Raw genomic sequence first — 25343 nt, 5'->3', positions numbered from 1 at the left:
TTGTAATTTTCATAAAAGTTTCACAAAATGCCTTCCAGGAAAATGTTGTTCTAAAAATATATAAACATACAAATATATCAAATGAAAGAACAGACCCTCTGCTTTTTAAACAAACAAAACGGGAAGAAAACGTTTCATCCTATCTTCATTTTTTATTAAAAAATATAAAATGTTGAGCAAAAATATTTTTTTCCTTTAGTTTTTTATAAATTGGGTAAAAACATCTTGTGGATAATAGCGGTATAACAGATTTCCATTTTTTCAGGCAATTTTTTCTCTTAATTGACAAGATAACTCGTCAATGGCGGTGAATGAGTTAATTAAACTTTTATGCTAAATATCATGATGCACCAATAAGTGTTTTGGCACAGATGGCTTTGTTGATAAAAAGAGCTTGAGTAGTTTTGTTGTGTCGCAACGTGTATGTGCTCTCTTGCTGTATTCGAACAAACTAAATTCTCATAACCAAAAGTTTTGTGTTGACAGGTTAGTGATAGATTTAGCCAGTGGGCCACACTAGGTGCATCCCGACACTGCCAGACTCAGCAACCTCATGTACTTTGACTCAATATATCCTCCTGCATTCGCTACGTATTAGAGGTCTGTCAGATAAGATCTCAATAAGGCGATGGTTTTGCAGCACAAGTGCAATGAAAGCGTTAAAGCTGCACGGATTCGACGCAGCGAGCTGTCACATCACATCAGCGTGCCGCCGTCGCCTGTGACGCGCCACTCTCCATATTGAGTGAATGTTTATTAGGGCAGCGACGGGCCGGGGGTCTGTCAGTGTGCCAAGTGTCAAAGAGAGGAAGGAAAACATTATGGCAGGGTAATTGATGTGACGTGGGGAGAGATGCCGGTAGTCTGGGAGGATTCGTGATTGCAGGTGTGAACCCCTGCGGTTAAAGCCGGTTAGTCTTTTTCAACTGCACTTCCGCAGCACAGATATATGAAATAAATCTCCTGAAAAAAAATGTTGATGTGAGAACATGGGCAGGTTGATGTAACCGATGCCCAAAGTGATTTCCTTTGGTGGCTGGATTTTATATAATGGTAAAAATTATTGACAATCGAATCAAATCAGTTGAAAGTCTAAAAAAATTAATCGTCTGAAAGCGTAGACAGCTTTGTTAATTACAAGGCCGTCAGTCTTAATCTAGTTTTGTTTCATTCACCCTTTATTTCTCTGTGAAAAGAGACGATGTCGGCACCAGGCGGCAAATGAGTTTCTGCTTTCGCTCGGGAACGCGAGTGCACACAATAGTGCGCATTTTAAATAGCTATTAGAAGGTTGTTTGACCCCGAAACGAATGAGGTGTAGTTCAGTAGATCCGTAATTCCTCGGCACACTGAATTGCGGAGACGATTTTAATGAAAGACTGGATGTATTTGCATAGAAATATCTAGATAAATAAAAGCAGACAAACAGAAATTCGCATTCAAAAAGGAAAGCAAAGGTGTTATAATGTCACTTTTTTCATATTTATCCACACGGATCAAATGTGATCAGTACTGGCCCAGCAGAGGAACGGAGACGTATGGTATGATCCAGGTGACGCTTCTGGACACCATCGAGCTCGCCACCTTTTGTGTGCGCACTTTCTCTTTACACAAGGTAAGATGATTTTCGTATCATGTATCATTACATAGTTCGTTTTAGCATTTAGTTGTTCTCAAAGATGGGCCGTGTTGAATGTTTTAAACGTAAAACATCACGGTTACGACGGTAACCTCAATTCCCTGAGATAGGGAACGAGACGCTGCGTCACGAAATGACACGTTTACCTATTTATCGAGCTCGCCACCTTTTGTGTGCGCACTTTCTCTTTACACAAGGTAAGATGATTTTCGTATCATGTATCATTACATAATTCGTTTAAGCATTTAGTTGTTCTCAAAGATGGGCCGTGTTGACTGTTTTAAACGTAAAACGTCTCGGTTACGACAAACCTCAGTTCCCTGAGATAGGGAACGAGACGCTGCGTCACGAAATGACACGTTTACCTATTTATCGAGCTCGCCACCTTTTGTGTGCGCACTTTATCATTACACAAGGTAAGATAATTTTTGTATCATGTATCATTACATAGTTCGTTTAAGCATTTAGTTGTTCTCAAGGATGGGCCGTGTTGAATGTTTTAAACGTAAAACGTCTCAGTTACGACTGTAACCTCAGTTCCCTGAGATAGGGAACGAGACGCTGCGTCACAAAATGACATGTTTACCTATATATCGAGCTCGCCACCTTTTGTGTGCGCACTTTCTCTTTACACAAGGTAAGATGATTTTCGTATCATGTATCATTACATAGTTTGTTTTAGCATTTAGTTGTTCTCAAAGATGGGCCGTGTTGAATGTTTTAAATGTAAAACGTCTCAGTAACGACGGTAACCTCAGTTCACTGACATAAGGAACGAGACGCTGCGTTATGAAATGACACTTTAGCTATTTATCGAGCTCGCCACCTTTTGTGTGCGCACTTTCTCTTTACACAAGGTAAGATGATTTTCGTATCATGTATCATTACATAGTTCGTTTTAGCATTTAGTTGTTCTCAAGGATTGGCAGTGTTGAATGTTTTAAACGTAAAAAATCTCGGTTACAGCTGTAACCTTAATTCCCTGAGATAGGGAACGAGACGCTGCGTCATGAAATGACACGTTTACCTATTTATCAAGCTCGCCACCTTTTGTGTGCGCACTTTCTCTTTACAAAAGGTAAGATGATTTTCGTATCATGTATCATTACATGGTTCGTTTTAGCATTTAGTTGTTCTCAAGGATGGGCCGTGTTGAATGTTTTAAACGTAAAACGTCTCGGTTACGACGGTAACCTCAGTTCACTGAGATAGGGAACGAGACGCTGTGTCACGAAATGACACGTTTTCCTATTTATCGAGCTTGCCGCCTTTTGTGTGCGCACTTTCTCTTTACACAAGGTAAGACGATTTTTGTAAGATGTATCATTACATGGTTCGTTTTAGCATTTAGTGGTTCTCAAGGATGGGCAGTGTTGAATGTTTTAAACGTAAAACATCTTGGTTCGACTGTAACCTCAGTTCACTGAGATAGGGAACGAGACGCTGCGTCATGAAATGATACGTTTACCTATTTATTATCTGACACAGCGTCACAAAACATAAACGGTGAAATGCGACAAATCAAGTGCACATACAATATAATAAGTGTACAAACACTGACAACAACCAACATTTAACATTTTAACGTTGAAAAGACAGGCGCTCATGAGACACACTAGGGAACGCTTTTGCTTTAAACAGAGTTTTCGGACGCAACCCTTATTTCCCTCTTGCACGTTTTTTAAAAGGCCCATTTCACTTTGAAGAAATAAGGCAGCAGTATGATTGCAGACTGTTGAGGGAACGGTTTTCAAATGCCCTCGCGGGGTTCTCATCTCGAACGCTTACAAGAACGCACACGAGCGTTTTTATAATCTCCTCATTCCACATCCATCATCTTTTAATGTTACGCCTGCCAAGGAGAAGCACTTAGCTAAGTGGCCGGAGCAAAACTACTCCATACAAAATTGGCTTCCCAGACACGCAGCGGTCAAGTAAACATAAAGATGAAGAGAGAAATGGAGAAGGGTCGGTGAGTTACAGTCAGACGGTAACGTGAATTAAAATGGATCGAGCTTTTACTGTAGCGAAGGGCGCATGGTAGGACACAAGCCGCAGCATTGATTAAAAAGACTGTGGCACTAAAAGCTATGAAGTTTCTTCTCGCGGTTATGAAATGCTTGCGTTTTAAAAGCTTGCGTGATGGCTAATGCTAATTAATTCATCAAATGAATCACCTTCTCGGTGACATTCATCGATGTTTGGCATGGAAAGGTATAAATCATAAAGATAACGATGTTGGATGTCCTTGTTTAAAATAAACCAACAATACAACAGAAACAGGTGCACGCTTTTGCAATGTATTGGGTTGTCCGGGTGTTTTGCTTACATTAGAAACATACTCGCACAGTGTTTGGGTCCGTGCGGCGTATTTATGTGCACGCATTTTCTGCAGTGGCACGCAGTCGTCCCGAAGTCATGAATTGTTAAAAACACATCTACTGCAGAGAACAGAGACTGCAGAAGACAGCCGGAGAAAAAAAACAGAAAACTGTGCCAGCTCGCTCTTAATTACGCCTTTTATTTATTCATTTATTCAAAAGAGGCCTCTGTTAGAAGAGCAGCGTTGAGATGTAAAACCTTCTTTTAAAGAGAAAATAAAATTAGAAGGAAAAACTAGCAGGCTTTTCTGTCGTCTTACTGCAGTCAGATTTTTTGTAATCAAAACACGGTTGGTATAGCAGAAAATGACAGAAAGCAGTGACAACAAAGTCACATGTTACATACATTTATCATACTAAGGAAATTATGGATAATTGCATACATAATTAAAGTTTGTTTGCATAATATATATGTATGTGTAATTATTAAAATATTTATTTAAATACACACACATTCATATATTTTAGAAATATTTACACGTGAATATATATTTATTTATATTTGTATATATTGTATTATATTAAATTATTTATAATTTATAATAATATATATATAAAAGTATTTTATATATATATATATATATATATATATATATATATATATATATATATATATATATATATATATGTGTGTGTATATAATTATTATATATATATATATATATATATATATATATATATATATATATATATATATAATTATTATTTTATATATATATATATATATATATATATATATATATATATATATATATATATATATATATATATATATTTTGTTTAAAAGATTGTTATTATTGATATATAATTTTATATTTTTTCATATAGTTATAAATAATAATAAAACAAAAAAATACAATTATTTTATATATATATTCCCCATACATATTCATGTATGTATTTAAGAAACATTAACCTATATGTATATGTATTTATTTATATATATTTAGATATTCTATATTATATATAAATTCAAAAAGGATATTTAAAATAAATGTCTGAAATGTACACATGTATGTGTGTGAGTGTTAAAATAAACCTAATAATTACACACGGTGCACACACATATATTATTTAAAGAAAATCACTTTTATTTTGTAAGCAATTAATTTCGATTAATCTTTGCCAGCACTAATATACATATAGAATTTTTCTTAGATGTATACATGTATTTGTGTGTGTTTAAATATACATAATATTTACACACATTTATTATGCAAACACAATTAATCGTGATTAATCGCTTGCCCACAACTAAAAAATACATAGATAAGTATTTAGTAGTGATAAATGTGCTGACTTGGTTCAGACAGAAATAAAGTGATTTGGTGATTGAAAAAGAAATCTTCATGATCTTTTGCATTCTGAATATTTTGGAATTAAACAGAATTATACATCGATAAAGTTTAAAGTTCCTAATCCTTTTTCCCTGTTTTTTCTAAATTCATTCATTGCTGCGTCCATCACCATACTAAAAACTGTACTGACTTTATTTCTGCATTTGTTTCTGCGTGTGTTGACGATTTTCTTCTCATTGGTTTTTGAAGAATGGCTCCAGCGAAAAGCGTGAAGTTCGACAGTTCCAATTCACTGCCTGGCCGGACCACGGCGTTCCCGAATACCCCACCCCATTCCTGGCCTTCCTCAGGAGGGTAAAGACCTGCAATCCACCAGACGCCGGCCCCATCGTCGCCCACTGCAGGTAAAAAACATATATTTTTTTAAACTGGAAGTATAGTTTGGTTTATACGCATGCGCATGTGACGCAAATTTCGTGTACAGTTTTTTGTAACCGCGCGTACAGGAAGATGTAGTTTGTAGTACAGGAGATGCATTGCATTATGTTGCAATGCGCATGTGTTGAGCGTCATGCATATACTTTGCAAGACTTGTGCGTTCGACCATGGTTAACAGAAGGTATATTTGTTTTCAGCGCTGGCGTGGGTCGTACGGGCTGCTTCATCGTGATCGACGCCATGCTGGAGCGCATCAAACACGAAAAGACCGTGGACATCTACGGTCACGTGACCCTCATGCGCTCTCAGAGGAACTACATGGTGCAGACGGAGGATCAGTACAGCTTCATCCACGATGCCCTATTGGAAGCGGTCGCCTGCGGTAACACCGAGGTGGCCGCACGGAGTCTCTTCTCCTACATCCAGAAACTGGCACAGGTGGAGGCTGGAGAGCACGTCAGTGGTATGGAGCTGGAGTTTAAGGTGAACAAAATATATATAAATTTGAAATTTTGTTGATTGTAGTGATGAATTTTGCTAAAGTAACAAAGGACAACAGCTTTATAGTTAAAGGCGGGGTGCATGATTAAAAAAAAACTTTGGTAAAGGGATTTCGGTTGAGTACCAAAACACACTTGTAGCCAATCAGCAGTAAGGGGCGTGTCTACTAATCGACATCAGTACCTGGATTGTGTATGTGTGGGGTGGGTCTAACAAAAGAAGGTCCAGATTCTATTGGGGGCGTGTTTGTTTAGGTGATTTAAAATATCAACATTGGCTTTCAGCGATCATGCACCGTGCCTTTAATGTCACAGATTCATTGGTATGAGAAGTTCACACTTTTGTATCAGACGTAGCTTGTAATCATGCATTGTTTTTAGCAGCTTGTAGAAGTGAATCCCGTGACGAAGCCTCGATAATAAACCGTGGCTGTCAGGAGCTTGTTTTGTTATTGTGGATACAGGTGTGAAACTCAGGCTCTAGTTGTGACAGAAACAAATGAAAGTTAGCAGGAACCTGATGACAGTCAGAGAGGAATTGTGTGAAGGGTAATTAACAGTCAACAAAGTTTGATGTTAACCGGACTGATTTGTTTTGTATTAAACTGAAATGAATCACATTGAAGGTTTCTGGCCTTTGAGATTGACGCATTATAAAGCTGTTACACGTCTTATTATTATGATGTCGTTTAGATATTTTAATTTGTTTCTCTTGTAGCTGTTGTTTTGATTTAAGTAGCAAGGTTGTTTTGTCACAGTAGGGTCTCTATTTACTATAAACAAAAAAATCTTCAGTGTAGAGAACTATTTGGTCACATAGATTTTTTTAGTCCTTAAAGAGATGAAAAAATTAAAATTCTGTCATTCACTTACCCTTAAGTTGTCCCAAACCTGTATAAATTTGTTTTGCTGAACATTAATGAAGATATTTTGAAAAACTGATCTGGGGCACCATTCACTTCCATAGTATTATTTTTAGGTCAGTTCAGAAGTGTTTGTTTCTCCATTTATGATGAGTGTTTGGACCTCAAGAACATTGTAAAAAATATTGGCACATTGGCTTACAGAAGGTAAATGTGTTTTCCATGCCGGCTTGGGTTGTATGGGCCCATGTTTCTTTCTACTTTGGTCACATAGCTTGTAGCATCTTTATTTTTAAACTTCTTAAAAGATTAGTTTACCGAAAAATGAAAATTCTGTCATCATTCACTTACCCTTAAGTTGTGTCCAAACCTGTATAAATTTGTTTTGCTGAACATTAATGAAGATATTTTAAACTGATCTGGGGCACCATTCACTTCTATAGTATTATTTTTGTGTCAGTCCAGAAGTGCTTGTTTCTCCAGATTCTCTGAATTTAGACATTTATGATGAGAGTTCAGACCTCAAGAACATTGTAAAATGGCACATTGGCTAACAGAAGGTAAATTTGTTTTTGGCTCGTACGGGCCCATGTTTCTTCCTACTTTAGTCATGTAGCTTGTAGCATCTTTATTTTTAAACTTCTTAAAGGAGTAGTTAACAGAAAAATGAAAATTCTGTCATCATTCACTTACCCTTGAATTGTCCCAAACCTGTCTAAATTTGTTTTGTTAAACATAAATTAAGATATTTTGAAAAACTGATCTGGGGCACCATTCACTTCCATAGTATTATTTTTAGGTCTGTTCAAAAGCGTTTGTTTATCAAGACTGTCAGAATTAAGACATTTATGATGAGAGTTCAGACCTCAAAAACATTGTAAAAAAAATATTGGCACATTGGCTAACTGTTTTAAAAAACTGTTCTGGGGCACCATTCCCTTCCATAGTATTGTTTTTAGGGCAGCCCAGAAGCGTTTTCTTTTCAAGACTCTCTGAATTTAGACATTTATGAGGAGAGTGCTGACCTCAAAAACATTGTAAAAACATTTATTGGCACATTGGCTAACAGAAGGTAAATTTGTTTTTGGCTCGTACGGGCCCATGTTTCCGACTACTTTGGTCATGTAGCTTGTAGCATTCTTATTTTAAACTCCTTAAATGGATAGTTCACCGAAAAATTAAAATTCTGTCATCCTTTTCTTACCTTTTAGTTGTGTCCAATCCTGTATTAATTTGTTTGCTGAACATAAATGAAGATATTTTGGAAAACTGATCTGGGGCACCATTCACTTCTATAGTATTATGTTTAGGTCCATCTAGAAATGTTTGTTTCTCTAGGCTCTCTGAATTAAGACATTTATGATGAGAGTTCAGACCTCAAGAACATTGTAAAAAATGTATTAGCACATTAGCTAACAGAAGATAAATGTGTTTTAAGTGCTGGCGTGGGTCGTACTGACCCACATTTCTTCCAACTTTGGTCACGTATCTTGTAGCATCTTTACTTTTAAACTCCTTAAAGGGATAGTTTGCCGAAAAATAAAAATTCCGTCATCATTTACTTACCCTTAAGTTGTTCCAAACCTGTATAAATTTGTTTTGCTAAACATAAATAATGATATTTCGAAAACTGATCTGGGGCACCATTCACTTCCATAGTATTGTTTTTAGGGTAGCCCAAAACTGTTTGGTTTTCAAGACTCTCAGAATTTAGACATTTTTAATAAGAGTTCAGACCTCGAGAACATTGTAAAAAATGTATTAGCACATTAGCTAACAGAAGATAAATGTGTTTTAAGTGCTGGCGTGGGTCGTACGGACCCACATTTCTTCCAACTTTGGTAACGTAACCTTTAAACTCTTAAAGGGGATAGTTTATCATTTACTTAACCTTAAGTTGTGTCCAAACCTGTATTAATTTGAGGATATTTTGAAACACGGATCTGGGGCACCATTCACTTCCATAATATAATTTTTCCTACTCAAGTCAATGGTGCCCCAGATCTGCTTGGTTACACACATTCTTAAAAATATCTCCTGTGTTAAGCAGAACAACAACATTTGTACGTAAATGATGACAGAAAGGTGAACTATAGCTTTAAGGAGTAGTTTGCTGCTTTTTTACAAAAGATCAACGCTCACCCCTTCATATCCTGAAGAAATAGTGTATGAGAAATCATTGTAGATTGATGCGATGCTGCTTAGAAAACAAGGCTTCAACCTCTCTGAAGCCCCATGGACCCCCTAAAGCTTGCTTGTTTCTTATTAATTCAGCAGCTTGGTTTATGATTGGCTCTTCCTTTCCTTCCTTCTTGTGCCCTTTCGGGTGCTTCTCTAAGAGCAAAGAAGAACACAGAGGTAAAACTCAAGGCCTAAAGCAGGAACTGAATGAATTTTGAACTGGCTAAAGGCTTAACCTGCTGGAACATTGAGAGCAGGATCATTCCAGACATCTGACCTAGAAAGAGAGAAGAATCGTGGGTACTGCGGTGCCGCTGATGGTAATTGAAGGTTGCAGGCCTTAATTTGGATCATAACACGAGAGCAGGAGAACCGTGTACGTGGAATCACTCAGTGTTGACCCGTAACAAAAACAACAACGTCCTATGTGTCCTAAAAAACTGTGATAAACGGTGACCCAGTTCGCCAGTTCCTGTCAAGTTTGCGTGATGTTTCTGTGGTATCTGAGCGGGGTTCTGCGCCAACGGATGGACGATGGATGGATTTTGGGTAATTATAACAACAATGGGTGCTGACAGTGTTTCCTGCGAGCACTCATAAACTAGGTCACCCAGTCTCGCCCGATTACAAATACTCTGGGAGCAGGTGGAGTGGAAAAAATAGACCCATTAAAACCAAAATAAAGGTCAGGACAGTTAAATGGCCGTCCTGCTGGATCCTTTAGAAGTCAAAGTGTGCAGTTTTACGATCAAAAGATGAAGTCATTTTAGCTGGAAATGTTTACGGTTGTATGATGAATATTATACAAGGGAATTTCTCTGATGCTCGATTCTCCAGCCACACCACACCGCATCCTGGCCAGGTGCAAGGAGCGGCATCTTTCAGCCCGTCTGAATATATCTTTTTTGGTATGATGCAATGCAAAGCATTTATTTTCTTGTCTTTGTTTCTGCCCGCAGCGCTTGGCAAACTCCAAAGCCCACACGTCTAGATTCATAAGTGCCAATCTGCCATGTAACAAATTTAAAAACCGTCTGGTCAACATCATGCCCTACGAGACCACTCGAGTCTGCCTGCAGCCAATCAGAGGCCTGGAGGGGTCGGACTATATTAACTCCAGCTTTATCGATGGATACAGGTACACTTTTACTATTACATACTATACATTTCCAAGTGTCCAAGATTGATGAGTGAGTTAATGTTCGACTTCATTGTATAGATCATCTCACATAGATTTTCCTTTTTTCATTCCCGCAGACAACAGAAAGCTTATATAGCCACACAGGGACCATTAGCAGAGACCACCGAAGACTTCTGGAGGATGTTATGGGAAAACAACTCCACCATCGTAGTGATGCTGACCAAACTGAGAGAGATGGGCCGAGTGAGTTTCTCAACATGAGCGTCGAATGAGACAAACTTTTCGCAGTGCGACACAGTTCGATTGAATCCTCTCTCGTGTGTTTTTGCAGGAAAAGTGTCACCAGTATTGGCCGGCAGAACGTTCTGCTAGATATCAGTACTTCGTGGTGGACCCGATGGCCGAGTACAACATGCCACAATACATCCTTAGAGAGTTTAAAGTCACGGATGCACGGGTGAGTCCTGAAAACACGTAGTACATTGCAAAAAACTTTCTTACTTAGTATTTTTGTCGTTTTTAGTACAAATATCTAAAAATTCTTAAATAAAGATGCTTTTTCTTGATGAGCAAAACGACCCAAGAAAATAAGTCTAGTTTTAAGACCAAAAATATCAAATTTAAGTGATTTTGTGCATAAGACAAGCAAAAAAAAATCTACACTAAATTCAAGAAAAATTTGCTTACCTCATTGCAGATTTTTTTGCTTGATATTTTTACTGAAAACAAGATAAAATACTAAGACATTTTTTTCTTGAAAAGCATTTTTTGCAGTGCAGCAAAAATATCCAACATGACCAAAGAAAATAAGACAAACATAAAAATTTAAGTGAATTTGTGGATAAAACAAGCAAAAAAATCTGCCAAAAAATGTAAAAAAATATTGAACTTTTTGCTGAAATTTAATTGGAAAAAATTCTTACCCCCGTTGCCAGATTTTTTGACTTGTTTTAAGCACAAATTTGCTAAAATTATATATTTTATTGTCTAAAAACTAGAAGTATTTTCTTAAAATCAAATAAATACATTTTGAAAAATAGATCTTTTTTTCTGAAAACAAGACAAAAATACTTAGTAAGAAAGTAATTTTTGCAGTGTTCAGAAGAATTACCTAAGAAAATAAGACAAAAAACATAAAATTTAAATCTGCCAAAGGTTGTAAAAAAAATTATTGAACTTTTATTTGAGAAAATTTAAAGAAAAAAAATTCTTACCCCGCTGCAACACTTTTTTAGCTTGTTTTAAGCACAAATTCAGTTAAATTGTATATTTTTTTTGTCTAAAAACTAGACTTATTTTCTTAAAATAAAAAATACATCTTGTTTAAGAATTTTTAGATATTTCTACTGAAAACAAGACAAAAATACTAAGCAGTGTTCAGAAGAAATATTTAAAAAAATCACCTAAGAAAATAAGACAAAAAAACATACAATTAAATGAATTTGTGCATAAAACAAGCAAAAAAATCTGCCAAAGGTTGTAAACATTTCTGAAATTTAATTTGAGAAAATTTAAAGAAAAACATTCTTACCCCGTTGCGAGATTTTTTAGCTTGTTTAAGCACAAATTCACTTAAATTGTATATTTTTGTCTAAAAACTAGACTTATTTTCTTAAAATCAAAAAATTCATCTTAATTTTTAGATATTTTTTACTGAAAACAATGGATGTCATGAAACTTTTTTACGCATCTTTTAATGAATATATTAAATCCCTACCAACTTTCTTGAAAAAAAAAACTATATTTAAAAATAAAAATTTCAATTTCTTTTCCACATTGCCAAAAAATGACTTTCTTACTTAGTATTTTTGTCTTGTTTTCAGTATAAATACAAAAAATTGTTAAATTAAGATGTATTTTCTAGCAAAATGACCCTAGAAAAAAGTCTAGCTTTTAGACAAAAAAATATATAAACTTAAAACAAAAAAAATCTGCCAATGAGGTGAGAAAATTTTTCTTGAATTAAGTGTTTAAGAAAAAGTTAACTTACTTAAAGTTTTTTTCCAGATATTTTTCCTTGTTTTAAGCACAAATTTAATAAATTATATATTTTTTGTCTTAAAATTAGACTTATTTTATAAGGTAATTTTGCTCATTAAGAAACTACATCTTAATTTAAGAACATTTAGATATTTTTACAGAAAACAAGACAAAAATACTAAATTAGAAAGCCATTTTTTGCATTGAATGAGTCTCTTGCTCTTCAGACGGTTGATCGATGTATTAAATGAGCGAGCGCGTCCCGCTTAACTAAACCTCTTACATAGCGAACCCTCATCAGTCAAGTGGCCTTTTCGCCGAACTGTTAGCGTTCACGTAGAAACCATCGGACAGGCCGGAGGAGAAAATGAGCATCCAGAGCGTCTCTCAATTCTGATTGAATCATTCAGTCAGAGCTCTCCAATAATCAGCCTCCAGCCCGGGAACTTTAATCAGATGAGAGGGTCCGAACGTTCGGATCAAGAGGAACACAATCCAGCTCTCCGTTCGGCTCAGGAGGAGTCACGTATACAATCACACGATTCGACGCGCATCGTTCAGCCCTTTAGGGTGCAAGCGTGATTCGTTTCAGGCTGTTTTACGCCTTGTTGCTCTTATTTTGTCACAAAAGTAAAGGGTGTTTGTTCAAGTTGATGAAAGGGGAAGATAATGGCATGACGTTGTGTGATTGCAAACAAGCACTTTATGCAGAGATTAGGGCACAAAAAATTGTGTGTTTGATCTGGAATGCCTTTCTGTATACAATTCATTTGAACTAAATGCTGTTTAATGCAAACAGTAAAATAAAATACAATAAATACTCAACACTACTTTTCACAACCAAAGCACTTTTTTGAATCAAATTTATTTAGATGAACCAATACAACAATGCTACAAAAATACTCCTGATATTGACGATCTTGTTCATTTTTTATCATTGTTAATACATGTCATAATAATTATGATGTAGCATTCGGTCCAAGATTTAGGTTTTGATCCTCCAGCGTCCTTTATAGACTCGCACTGCACAGATGAGTGAATATTCCACCCCTTCCACAGGCCCAACCAGATTTAATCGTTTCGCCTGAACTTCCCTTCGATTATTTTTCTCTCGCTCTTCAAAGTGGGCACCGTCCAGACTTCCCTTTCTCTCCTTCATCGGGGGGGCTGCGCTGTCTCCGCTCATCCATCAGCGGAGCCGCTGCGAGGTTCTCCAAAGCACGAGTCGGGCCATCGATCACCTGCCCGGATCACTCCATTTAGCACCGTCTCCACGAGACTGCACTCGTCATGCCAACCGCCCCATCGATTTCCCTTAACTCAGAGTTATTCCAGCGAAAGAAAAGAAACAGTGACACAAAACAGAAGAGTGCGGAGTTGGCCGAGATCGCCGGGTTGATGTACCGACGTAGTCTCTCTCTCGAGTAATCTAGCATCTAGATGGCAGGTATCCGTTGTACCTTTCAGCGTCCGCTCGGATACGGTCATTGATCGACTGATGTTGTTCCGTGAAATAAGGGATTGTGTCGGAATTAAAGGTTCTGATAAAGGGTGATTGACGTCGGCCCACCTGACATTTATCTCTTTGTTGTCTCGCTCGCAGGACGGACAGTCCAGGACCGTGCGGCAATTCCAGTTCACCGATTGGCCGGAACAAGGGGTGCCCAAATCCGGAGAGGGTTTCATAGACTTTATAGGGCAGGTGCATAAAACCAAGGAGCAGTTCGGGCAGGACGGGCCTATTTCTGTCCATTGCAGGTGAGCACATACACTAAGATTATTAATTTTTGTCTGTAAAATCAAAATTGGAGTTTTGTGTTTCTTAAGTTGTCATGTGACCAACAGGAAGCAGTTTTACTCAAATCTTGCTTTTCTTACATGTTAGGATACGATTTATGCATCAGTGAGACATCGTAATTCCTAAACGTGACAGGCTTCCAACGGGTCCTTGAAATCCTTGAAAGTTTGTAAATCTGGGGGGGGGGATTTCAAGGCCCTGGGAAGTTTTTTAAAATATACATACATAGATACAGGTCATTGAAAGTGCTTTAAACTATTTTATGCAAGAAGATGTATGGAAAAAAATCCATATTATTCCCTGTGTAGTGTAAGATAATATCATACAAATTCTAGACTTTTTAAGCACACGTGCTAAACTGTTTGCTTTAAATGCTTATATCTTCTATATCTGAATGTTGATTCATACCAAAATGCTTTTTTGCATAGTTGTGTTTGACACATAATAACGTCTCGGGTAACGTATGTAACTATTGTTTCCTGAGAAGGGAACGAGACGCTGCGTCTCCCTTGCCATACTTCCTGCATCTCTGTAACACCGTCTTTGGCAATATTTCAGATAGCGATATACTTCCTGACTCCCACGTCACCCTGTCTTTGTCATTAAGCCTCAACATTGAATGAATTTGATATACACATTCAGACACACTTACCCCTGGAGGCGTCCCCAAAGTGTCACCGCAGTGACGCAGCGCGAGTTCCCTCGAAAGGGAACTGTAACAATGTATCTTAAAAGGTAACATGATGTACCTTGCTCTCACTTGAAAACACATTTAGTCCTTGAATTTGAGGGTATTGGACCTGGAAAGTCCTTGAAAGGGCCTTGAATTTGAAGTTAACTAAGGTGTGGGAACCCTGAATTGAAATTTATAATTATTATTTTTTTATGTACACAAATGTTGCACAAAGAAAACATTTTCAAACCTTGTCAGCAACAGTGCATCACAGAGCGATGTGTCGCCTTTTCTCATTACAAACCTGACCGCCGGCTAAAGTGGCATGGCCACCATTTAACAAGCGAATTTGAAAGAAGATATCCTCCAGCGCTTTGTGAATAATGGCCACGTTTGCTTAACTCCTACAGATCTGTTTCTGCCAATACTGCCAACGCTCCACTGCATATTAAACACCATTATACAGGCCAAATAAAACACTGGACATGTTTGTGTTGTGTCATAAAAAACAGAAAAGGGATGTCTATAATAGGACTTATTAAACTGTCAGCTGCGTTTCCATTACCCTTTATATTGCGCAAATTGACATTGCGAATTGAAAATATGACCAATAGAAACACGTCAACTTCTCAAAACCTCTCATATGTCGCAAAAAAACCGTTTTTATGTTCGTTATTTTGCAAAGGTACTAAAAAAAGTATTGGGTAATACGTACTGCACCCAGTGGAAAAGCCCCCAAAAGTAAGCTTTGCAAAACTTCGCAAAAACCCTCATATGTCGCAAAAAAGCGTTTTTATGAGGTGGTTTTTCAAACAATTCTGAAAACTGTAAATGAAAACCCGTTTTCAGGTCACCTGATGCAAGTAAGTCACATAATTATTATTATTATTATTTGAAGATGATGCTGTATGTACTAAAACCTCCCAGAAACACCTCCATACATGTCTGCTCCAAAGTATAAGAGGCTTTACTTGCCAATAATGTTTGGATAATACTCTTACATCTCCTTCAGTTAAAAATAATACCTAGTGCGGTGGATGTGAGATTAGTAAACGTACCAACATCAGTTGACGTGATGTTTGGAATGACTATGAAACTACGTTTCAGTCGCATATCATTGATTAATGGAAACGCCGTCTTTTGTTGACATTTAGAAAATAACGCTAAAGTTTGCGCAAATCTGCAGTGGAAACGCAGCTTGTGATAGGACATGACTACAGAATGGTAATCATGTAGTAATTATTTATTTTGGATTGTAATGACAGTTGACCAATCACAATTCAGTATTCCTATATTGTTTTCTCCTCGTCTCTCCTCATCTATCTCTCTTCTGTCCAGATTTCATATCTAATAGAGACACATGGTTTTGTCATTAATTGCATGATTACATAGAGTGAATGGAAGTGTAAATCCTTTCATTCAATGCTTCTTCACGCCTGTCAGATTTCAGAGTCTATCTGTTTAGCCAGCACGTCGCTGAAGTCGCAGAGCAGTGCGACCGTCTGCCAGAAGAGCGGTTAGATGCGTAGTTTCTTTTCTTTCTTCTCCCGTTTGGCAACATGAAATGTCAAAACAGTTCTGTTTCGTCCATCTAATGAACGTTTCGTAATTGTATGATTATAATGCATTATATGTCACCTCCATCCTCACTTTCCCAGCACCGTCGTCACTTTCAATCTTACCGAGTGCAGAAGGAAATATAAGCCTGTTGTCATATCAATTATTGTTCGCTTGGTGAAGCTGCTCGGCACTAAAGCGGCTTATTGAAGGAGGCCTCGGAGTATTAGACTTAAGACTCCTATTTCAAGCACTGTCAAAGCGAGACGAGCACAGAGTTTGTGAGTGGGCTTTATTCAGAATGGCCTTGAAAAAGTAGGTAAGAAATAATTGACGACAGGCAATTATTCGAAAATAATGCACACCCAAGGTGGTAATGCAGGATGGCGTGTGCATTATTTTTATATAATTCAAAGGAGTTAATTATACCACGGTTACTACAAATATTGCTCTGGTGGTTATTTTAAGACATTTGATAGGTTAGGTTTGCAATTATCGAAAAATAATGCATATCCGTGGAACAGCCCCGTGGTAAAATAGTATTTATATCACGGCCTGTTGAATGTTTTATTCTGATTGGTTAAGAAATGTTCCATGGGTGTTGATTATTTTTTTCTGTAAAACACACACCTGAGTTACTGTGGGTTCACACCAGCCACGTATGAGGCATCAAATTTGCGTCTACCGCATCTAGTTTGCCGCTTGAACATTTTGAGTTTACTCGCTTCATGCGTGTAATTCTGGTCATCGAGACATTCAGGCGGAAATTTGCGTCATGGGCGGGGCATCTGTGACTCCGCTCGCTTCCTGTAATCACGTCACTACTAGAGCAAGCTCCTGATTGGTTAACGCGGCGTGTTTTTTCGCCAAAGTTAACATTTTCGACTATACGCTCGAATGAGGCGGAATCGCGTCTACCGCACCGTGCTAAATGCCTCATTCGTGCCACAAGACATCCAGATGCGCGTCAACGCGTCTTCACATTGACTTAACTTTGAAATCACTCAGGCTTCACGCCTCTACCGCCAGAATAATTGACTCGAAAATAATGCACACCACTTCGCATCGTGCCGCATTACCAGCTTGGGTGTGAATTATTTTTTAATAACTCAATGACTCATCGTCAGTTATTTCTTGCGTAGTGCATTGTGCACAGTGTGCTAATTTTCAGGGCTTTACGTTACGTGCTTTTCCATTGCATATTACCCCACAGTTTGGTTTGGGTGAGGTCAGCTTACTTTGTGAGCTTTTCCACGTAGTACCTGATACTTTTTTAGTACCACCTAAGTTGGGGTTCCAAGTGACCCGAGCTGATACCAAAACGTGATGCGAAAACACTGTAGATCACTGATTGGTCTGAGAGAATCATCACTACCAGCGTCATCGCTATAATAAGATTAGCTTTACCTTTATGCTAGCTTGTCTCGGGTAAACCTGTTGTCATCTGTGCTCTGCTATAAGTTCCCAAACTCCCTTTAAGCGATGAAAAACATCTGTTTTGTGCATGTGGCGGCACATTTGCGACACGTACGTCTGCATACATGCTTAAATGCAACTTAAATGAGGCTCAGCGGAGCGCGTCGACTGACGCTACGGGTGTTTGTACAGAAACTGTCATGGTAGTGATAAACGTGATGTGCAAACATCTATTTGTGGTGGCCAATTTTAATTTTGTGGTAGACTGAGAAATAAATAAATGTATGGAAATGTACAATGACGCTCTCAGCTCGTGATGGTCGCTTTCGAAGCACTGCTTCATGAGACTTCGAAAACTTTACGAATCTTTTGTTTCGAATCATTGGCTCGGAGCGTGTTTCAAACTGGCCAAGTCACGTGATTTTAGCAAACGAGGATTCATTACGTCATAACTGTTTTGACGTTTTGAAAATATGATGATTTACCACTAGGGGGAGTTGTAAAAAGTGTAAACTTTTTGGACAGAACTGCTTTTAAACAATATTGACCAGCAGGTGTCGCCAGCGTGTGTGGTGTTTCGAACACTTCGAAAACTGAATCAATTTTGGGAGAAAACCAATTGCTTCGAAGCTTCGGAAAGCTACGTTTCTCCCATCACTAGTCACAGCAGTAGGCAGCGTAAATATAACAACACGCCTATAATCCCTTTCACTCCGAAGTGTTACTAAACTTGATGGAAAAGCTAACCAAGCCAAAGTGAGGTAAGGTGAGCCGACCTGACCCAAACCGTGGGGTACTATGCAATGGGAAAGCGCCATTAGTGCCCACATTGTATACGGTATCCCACAATGCATTTGACTGTCAACCACAATTTTTATTGTTCGATCGGGGGTAGCACCTGAAGTACTATACCTTTGCATAAATATTACTAGAAAAATCGTAATCGCATGCATTGATCATGTTAACTGTGATGTTTAACTGTTTTATTCTCAATGCAGTGCTGGGGTGGGCCGCACCGGGGTCTTCATCACGCTCAGCATCGTATTGGAGAGGATGCGTTACGAAGGTGTGGTGGACATCTTCCAGACGGTCAAAATGCTAAGAACACAACGACCAGCGATGGTGCAGACAGAGGTAAGAGATTGTTTATTTCAAAAATACAATTTTTGTAGGTGAAACTAGCATCTCATCATTTGTTTTCACCTCTACAGGACGAGTACCAGTTTTGCTACCAGGCGGCTCTGGAATACCTTGGAAGTTTTGATCACTATGCAACGTAAAAAGCCATTTTGTTCGTCCTGCCCCATAGCCCCCTCTCCCCCCCGACAGCCTCCTGAGCCATAAGAACTTGCTTGAAACAATGACAAATATTCGAAATTTAAATACAGAGAAGAAAGTTTTTAACCGTATTTTAGGAACCATTCGGAACGCCATGATGAATAATCCCGATTGGATAGCGACACTGTAGTAATGCAATCCCACTGAAAACAGATCTTCTTCGCGGAGGAATCGAACATCACGGCTCAGGCTGTAGGGTGGGAATGATTTAGGTGTCGGACCACTAACTTTACCTCAAGTGTTCTGAGGAGAACGTGCATCTTTTAGTTCCAAACTAACTATGAACATTTTACAAACGAGTTAATGAAGGAAAAGCCGGGAGCAATCGAAATGTGCCCACGAATGAACTAAACGGATAAATGGTTACACGTGATTGGGGTTGAATGGAAATCCTGCCCTGTTTACTAAGATGGAAACATTTGTTAGTTTAACAGTGGACATCATGAAGGATTTGTAGATTGGGAACTTGAAGCGACGGTACAAATGGACAACTCACATTTAGTTTTTCTCCAATCCTTTCCTTGTGACATTTCGCCATCCGAGTAAAATTGGGAACAAATTGAAGGCAAACCATTCATCCACTTCACAAAGTAACTCTCCTCTGGACACTACCGGAGTCCGACTTCACACTTCTTGAGGAGGCATTCGTGCTAAGTTAATCGTATTTCTTAACGCATCGAGTTTCTCTGCCACAGGTGCGGACAGTTCGAGGACACACTAGCAAACGTTTCTGCCGATGTAGCTCCACCTCTATCCTCCTGTGAGCCAATGAGAGCACGATCTTGGGTGCAAGAGACTGATCGGAGAGAGATGCGTGGGAAATGTTTTCGTTATTACGATGTCCCTAGTGACCAACGTTCATTGCCATCGTTCAAAATGACTATTTTGTTTTTTCATTTTTCGCTCTCGATACCAAACGTGCTGCTTTCGCTCCATAATGCTGTACGTGTACATGTGAAGATTTCGATCGAGGATGGGTGTTCTGGTCCCGGGTGCAAAGACATGCAGTGCCCCCGTGCATTATTCAACGATTTCTTGCGTCGGTTCGTTTGGGAGAAGTGGATTTGGCATTAAAAGCAAGAAACAAGGAATAATTATACAAAATATCGGTACAACTATCTTCAGACGGGCATGTTTTGTTGTGGGTGGAACTGTTTGATATGCGTATGAGGGGGAGGAGTCTCCTCGCTGATTGGTTATGGTGACGAATGCTTGAAACCTTGAGTGAATGAAAGGAGCCGTGTGTAATCTTATTTCCAAAAAAAGCCTTATTCTTGTAACATCATATGATATAGTATACATTGATGTATTATTTTGTTTATGGTTATCGTTAACACACATTTGATTTAGTTTTTATTTGTTTGTTTTTTAACAAAATACTCGTTTTTTATTAGCAAGAAAAAATAATGCTCATTTTGCTCATGTTATGTTAAAAGACATTTCTATTTTTTCACTCTAGAAAAATTATGATGCGTTCGTGTATGCGTACATAAACATATACGTATACATACACGATCGCATATATAAAGCGAATATAAAGATGAATAGCCTTTTTTGTGTCTGTATTTTTTTTTTTCGAAAGGGAAGCGTTGATTTTTATATCACCAAGAAATTAACTGCGTGTATGAATTTTTTTTAACAAGTTGGGAATGCGAAAATTTCCCATAAATCATTGCGGTAAGAGCTCCGATCGTGAGCCGGAACGCCTTTGACTTCCTGTTGCCCGGTAACAAAGGGCAGATTAATTTCAATCACTATTGTTAATCATTAGGAATACTAGTATTAACTGAAGTATTACTTTTATATGATGTAGAACTGGTTTACTAACCTTTAAATCGAACAAAAAACATCTTCCAAATTTACCTAAATAAACTTTACAGTTTGTTACAGCCCGTCTCTGTGAAAACCTTCATTTTTTGTCTTTTCGAATCTTTTTTCTTTCTTAACCACAGAATGTTTGCTCGTTTGTTAGATATCAGCTATGATCCTGAATATAATGACTGTAAATAAACAAATATATATTATATGTATTTGTATAAATTGACCCACAAGATTTCTGTCTTTGAACGATACAAAAAAAAGTTTATGCTAATGGAAAAACCTTCCAGAGTTTTGAAAGAAGCTTTGTCTCACGCTAACAGCTCTGTTTATCTGCGATCCCTTCATTTCTTTCGTCTTTCATCCATTCACTCGTTCTTTTCTTATCTTAGCAGCCACACGCTGAAGCCCAGTGGTGAGAGAAATACTGAAGGCGCTTCTTCTGTAAATCTTTGGGCAACACTTATTTTTCATTCTTGTAACTGTTAAGGATGGAGCTCTCGAATCTTAAAGAGCGAGTTTTATTAAACTTGGCCTTGTAAGACCATTGAGATTTTTTGCATTGTGACTTATTGGTCATCCACAACCTAATTTTACAGTATTACCGTAAAAATTACATTAAAGGCAGTACATCAAATGCTTGGACAGTACTTATTAACGTCAATATGTAAAGATGCAGTTCTTTACTGGTGCTCACTTTAGCATTTCTACAAATGATGGTATTTTACTCTTCACCTGTTGATCTTCAATAATAAATCCTAAAAAAGAATTATTAAAACTCCTTAAGATAAAACAATACAAAATTAAGAGCGTTTGACTACCTTTTGACCATTGCGATATTGAGAATGAAAGTGATCCTGTCATGAAATGTCACAATGTTGAAAGTCTTAATTTTCTTTAAAATAATCTCCATCATCTTTCTTCGAAAAATATATTCCTCTCTTTTGGTTTATGGTGAAAAATTACCCAAAAGTCGCAAATGTGAATCCAGTTTTTACCTGTACGAAACCTAGGGCCTCATTTTTAAAATGCGTAGAAAACATCCTAAATTTGATTATATGATAATTTCTTGTGTTCGTGTGATTCATAAAACTAATGTGTTTACAAAAAAATATGGGTATAGATGTAAAATCTATAAATCGTTAATGATCTTAAAATTGTGCGCAGCTAAATAGTTTCAAATCTCTTAATTTAAACGTTGCCTAATTAATGTCATTGACATATAAAAGAGCGTCTGTCAATGTTTAAATCCGTTTCGAGCAGCAAGAATGGCTTATATTTTCAAAAACCTGCAGCAATCGGACAAGCAAAAGTGCGTACGTCTGCTCAGACCCTGACGTGGCGCTAAGCACTTTTCAACGTCAACGCCAGTTCTTATAAATATATGGACTTTGCCGTGGATTTTAACACACCTTACGATCAAATCTGTGCGTACGCAAGCTTTAAAATCAAATCTGTGCGTACGCACACTTTACGATCAAATCTGTGCGTACGCAAGCTTTATTATCAAATCTGTGCATACGTACGCTTTACGATCAAAGCTGTGCGTACACGCATTTTATGATCAAATCTGTACGTACGTGTACTTAAAGGTCAAATCTGTGCTTACACACTCTTTGCAATGAAATCTGTACGTACACAAGCTTTATTATCAAATCTGTGCATACGTACGCTTTACGATCAAATCTGCGTGTACACATGCTTTACGATCAAAGCTGTGCGCACGCAAGCTTTATTATCAAATCTGTGCATACGCACACTTTACGATCAAATCTGTGTGTACACACTCTTTGCGATGAAATCTGTACGTACGTGTGCTTTGCGATCAAATCTGTGCGTATGCACTCTTTACGATTAATTCTGTGCGTACGTGCGCTTTACGATCAAATCTGTGCATACGCACGCTTTATAAATGAGGCCCCTAAAGTTTACAATTTATATATATATATTGTTGTTAGATTTGGATAAAGAAGGGCTAGTGTGGCCAGTGCCTATACAAATACCATATAAACAGCGAGAGGAAATTGCCTTCAGTGGTTGCGGATTAGCTTCATGACATCATAGCTAGCATAGCATCTCTCACCACTGCCCCCTGTGTTTCACCTTTTCAGTCACAATTCTTTTAAAATGTTTCATTTTTTGTAAAGAACTAGAAGTTTACTGATGCATGCCATGTTACTTTAATTTTTTTTACTTTGGGGATTTTTCGTTAAGGGACGAAGTATGAGAGCAGAGAGATCTTGGAACCTGGAAATTCCAGCGCTGCCTTTTAAACCGTTGGGAGTTTTGTGTGTTTCTAATGAACTTTCTTTCGGAGAAGCAAAAGGACACTTGTGCGATTGGACTGACGGATTTGCTCGGAAAATCAAACGTTACGATGTTGGACTTTGGACTAACGAAAACTTGGACTGATTAGGGAACATAAAACGACGAACCAGTACACAAAAGTGAACGTATTAATACAACGGCCAACAAAAAGAAGAAAAAAAGCCAAACTTGAACGTGAAAATTGTTTCTCTTTGTACGAAAGCCAAGTGCTATCAAACTGCTTTCAAACTGTTACTTCTGGTGGACACACAATAATTGGTTTGAAACCACTGTGTATGTAGATATGTTGACTTTGTATTAAAGAAATGTTGTCTGAATACATCTGCGTGCCTTTTCTGATATTTTCACACAGTCTTACTTACATTTGAGTCGTTACGAATTTCCATTATATTTCACATAATCATTTAAATGTACCGAATGCAGTTTGATGCGACAGATGGTTAGATTAAATTGCTTACGGACGACCAATCAGCTGTCATCCCGCATACCAACTAAACAGAACAATCAATTATTTCACAATCTGGCCTGATAGCTAAATTGTAATCACATCCACAAGCTCGTGTTCACTTCACTTCATATGCGAACATCACCTAATGCCGCCCGCGGCGTCGTGTTTTCATATAGTGACCTGAAAAAGTAATGACTGTCAGATTGTTGCCTTGCTGATGTAGATTTGCCTGAAATTTCCATATCTCCTCAAGAACCAATAAGCAGAGAGAAAGACTTGCGTCCAATTACACCACCAGCGGTGTCGGCTAAGATAAGCATCACCTTTTAATATTGTTTGTATTCACTGTTAAGGATTTAAAGAAATCCCTCGACACCTTTGTAAACCTGCCTGTGGTCTTGATTCTCTTTTATATTTCTCTTGGATTAGATTCTCTTTCTGATGTCTGTGTTAATATCACCTTACAGTTCACAGACTCGACTTAAATCGCAATAAATGCCACTTGGTTTAGCAGGATTCAACCTTTGCCAGATGCTATTTGCTCTCAAGACAAACACGTAGACAGATAATATATATTGTCTGTAATCTCTTATAAGAATGTAAGAAGCTGACTTTGAAACAATATTTGGTTTTTGATGACATCACCTAGGCCAGGTATGTTATTGGAGAATAGCTAAACAGCAATTTAGTCATTATTTTAGGCTAATGTTTATAGGTTATTTCTATGTGGCCAGTGGTTAATGCTGTAATTTTCTTACGGGTAATGTTATAATAGAAAAAGTGAAGGAATTGCTACAAAAATGCATTACTGTTAAGATACATGATGTTGTTTCCGCGTTTTTCCGTGATCGTATAACGAATTCCTGTTTTTGTGTGATTATGGTTACTCAACGGTTTTGTCCTATTTTCTTACCATTGTCACTTCGGTTTAGGGTAAGATTTACATAAAATGACATCCTTACCCAAACCCAACTCTTACCCTAACGCCAGGCAACATATAAAAAAATAAATCAGAGAAAATAGTATAAACCAATACAAAAAGTGACAGTCTAATGCAAGCTCCAAATCTAACCTTAAACCGAAGCAACAATGATTTGAATATAGGAAAAAGCAGTTGAGTAACCAATACATTCGTTATACGATCACGAAAAAACGCGGAAATACGTGATAATGTCACGAAAAAAGAATTAAAAATGTACATGACTATATCGCAAAACCTCATTAAACACATTGTTTTATACCAAATATACAAAATAACAATGTTTTTAGCAATGAAATAGGTGCTCTTTAAAATCTAAACATGTAACTTGTAGCGATCATTCTCTGATGATGTCAGCTTGAGGGCTTGGGCGGAGTATCTGTTAACCCCGCCCCCTCCAACTGAGTTCCATTTCTGAACTAAACGCCTACTTTTCTATATCCAATCAATTCACGGTGGAAAACACAAGTCACGCCCACTTTTTTTCTTCGATATTCCATTTCAATCAGAAATACGTCACATGAAAGTCGATCGTGACTTCCTGTTCCGGGAACTTCAAACTTTAGC

The 25343-nt window shown here is 37.7% G+C and overlaps 1 protein-coding gene across 1 annotated transcript in view; it reads left to right on the top strand.

The window, feature by feature from the left end:
* Positions 1-23668, top strand: part of ptprsa (protein tyrosine phosphatase receptor type Sa) — a 240010-nt gene extending 216342 nt beyond the window's left edge. The window contains exons 28-36 of the mRNA XM_055217681.2: positions 1496-1615; positions 5568-5722; positions 5954-6239; positions 10260-10438; positions 10558-10684; positions 10773-10898; positions 14025-14179; positions 18864-18999; positions 19077-23668. Of these exons, the coding sequence (XP_055073656.2) occupies positions 1496-1615; positions 5568-5722; positions 5954-6239; positions 10260-10438; positions 10558-10684; positions 10773-10898; positions 14025-14179; positions 18864-18999; positions 19077-19145 (1353 nt within the window). The 3' untranslated portion in view covers positions 19146-23668. The remainder of the gene's footprint in view (positions 1-1495; positions 1616-5567; positions 5723-5953; positions 6240-10259; positions 10439-10557; positions 10685-10772; positions 10899-14024; positions 14180-18863; positions 19000-19076) is intronic.
* The last annotated feature ends 1675 nt before the right edge of the window (positions 23669-25343 follow it).

This window comes from Misgurnus anguillicaudatus, chromosome 23, assembly GCF_027580225.2.
Source record: "Misgurnus anguillicaudatus chromosome 23, ASM2758022v2, whole genome shotgun sequence".
Taxonomy (NCBI): Eukaryota; Metazoa; Chordata; class Actinopteri; order Cypriniformes; family Cobitidae; genus Misgurnus; species Misgurnus anguillicaudatus.
This window is presented reverse-complemented; position numbering and strand designations above follow the sequence as displayed.